The sequence below is a fragment of the Octopus bimaculoides genome, chromosome 6 (genome assembly GCF_001194135.2).
Source record: "Octopus bimaculoides isolate UCB-OBI-ISO-001 chromosome 6, ASM119413v2, whole genome shotgun sequence".
Taxonomy (NCBI): domain Eukaryota; kingdom Metazoa; phylum Mollusca; class Cephalopoda; order Octopoda; family Octopodidae; genus Octopus; species Octopus bimaculoides.
Genome location: NC_068986.1, coordinates 35,863,990 through 35,866,071, shown reverse-complemented (window position 1 = coordinate 35,866,071; position 2,082 = coordinate 35,863,990). Strand labels below are relative to the sequence as shown.

Sequence of the window (2,082 nt, the reverse complement as noted above, 5' to 3'; positions counted from 1 at the left end):
GTGTGTGTGTGTGTGTGTGTGTGTGCGTGTGTGTTTGTGTGTGTGTGTGTGTGTTTTTGTGTGTGTGTGTAGTTTAATTAGTAATATCCGAAAAATATACATTTATGAGCACGAAATATTTTATTGAGAAAGAAATATGTTTTCGTATGATATCTAGTTTCAGTGACAGGATTCTTTTAGAAATTGTCATAACATTTCGTTTCTTTTTTGACAAACAAATCTTTATATATTTTAAACTGTAAGTTGTGCTGTGCTACCACTACAAACGAAGTTTGTTATTTGTAAAACTTGATATATGAAATAGAATTCAGTTTCATGACAAAAAGTATATAATCCTCTTTTAATCTTTTTTTATTTTTCGACTCGAACAAAAATTATACTTAGGAAGAAATGTAGGGTTACTTTTTGCGAAAAGAAAATAATAATTTTCAATGACAAAATAAATTTATCTCGACAAAAACTATATTTACGAATGCAACAAATAATATTTTATCTCGAATCTTAATAAAAAACAATATATACATTCGCGAGTAGTGATTATTTTTCTTCGATGTATGCCAGCTTAAATCTGACAACTTGCAATATTTCAAACTTTTCTACAAACATTTAACGAAATAACGATGTCCATTCTCATACTACTTACAAAAACTATTGCCATAGTAAAAAATATTCCACTTTACATAATTAGAAAAAATTATTTAGAATTGCTAGAGTCTAATCCCTTTACCTTTTTTCTAAGGATGCACCAAATAAATGGGCCGGGAAATTACCTCAGGCAGCTTTAACAATTCTCCACCAGCATGCTATACAAGGTGATGTCACTGATATACAGCAAGCTATCTGGTAAGTTAATATCAATTTTCCAACATATGTACCTAAACATAATATATCTTTGATACTTATATATTTTATTGCACCGTCATATAATCTACCTAATCTCTCTCCATAGAAAATGCTTTGTCTGTCTGTCTACTTGTCTGTCTGTGTACTTGTCTGTCTGTTCCCTATGCATTCTCAAACAGCTCCACCAAATCATATTAAATTTTACAAAGTAATAATATTAGACCCCGCAGTGTTAACATGTAATTTTTATTTTCATTTGGATTAAAACAATATAACATTTTATCTAAAATAATCTTTCTTTAGTCAGCTATAGTAAAGGACAATTTATACCACGATGACTCCGACGACGACACATTTCGTATATGAGTGTGTACGTGTCTGTATGTTTGCGCGTTCGTTACGTACGAGATAGTAAACAATATTTAACACCACGGTGACGACGACACATTTTGTATATGAGTGTCTGTAAGTGTGTTTTTGTATATGAGTGTATCTGTGTGTGTGACAGAGAAACCGCAGACATTCACTGATCTCGTAACGAGCAAAGTAGCTAATTCTGAAATCTCTAAACGAGACATATATATATATATTTATATTGTAACGTGTATGAATTACAGCTCATCATTCCCATTATATTAACTGCATTGTGTCTAGCCTCACACTTCCAGCCAAACTAAATAAAAAAATCATTTCCTTTGCCTTTATCATATTTTGCTGAGAGTCTAAAACTTACATTTTCTCTATAAAGAGCTAACGTTAAAAAGACTTGTGACACTAAAACACAGCAACAGGTAAAGAAGACTTCTACATTTTATTTTTTATGGTATATTTTATTCGATTTGTTTCCTTTGTCTAGTTAATCTTTATTTTTTTTTTCCTAAAGTATCTGTAGAAACAATGTGCTCTGTGTGAATATATGCTGCTAGTGTCTGAATGATGACATTTTTGTTGTGTATTTTTTTTATCGATTTCTAAATCCTATCGAAGTTATCAATTAGTGACAGCAATTTGCTGGAGTTTAAGAAAGATTAATGTCCATTTTCGAAAGCGATAAAAACAACTTTGCTAAAGTTGATAGCTTCGGCTTTTAAAGTGATATATGTAAACGTGTATGTGTATGCCTCTTTTTCTCCCTCTCTCTCTCATCTCTCTTCCTCTCTCTCTCTCTCTATCTCTCTCTCTCGCTCTCTCTCTCTCTCTCTCTCTCTCTCTCTCTCTCTCTCTCTCTCTCTCTCTCTC

The 2,082-nt window shown here is 31.9% G+C and overlaps 1 protein-coding gene across 2 annotated transcripts in view; it reads left to right on the top strand.

Annotated features, from left to right (window-relative positions):
• Window positions 1-2,082, top strand: part of LOC106870527 (BAI1-associated protein 3) — a 1,007,871-nt gene that overhangs the window by 804,338 nt on the left and 201,451 nt on the right. For both annotated transcript variants that reach the window (XM_052968680.1, XM_052968681.1), the window contains exon 14: window positions 740-843. In XM_052968680.1, the coding sequence (XP_052824640.1) occupies window positions 740-843 (104 nt within the window). The remainder of the gene's footprint in view (window positions 1-739; window positions 844-2,082) is intronic.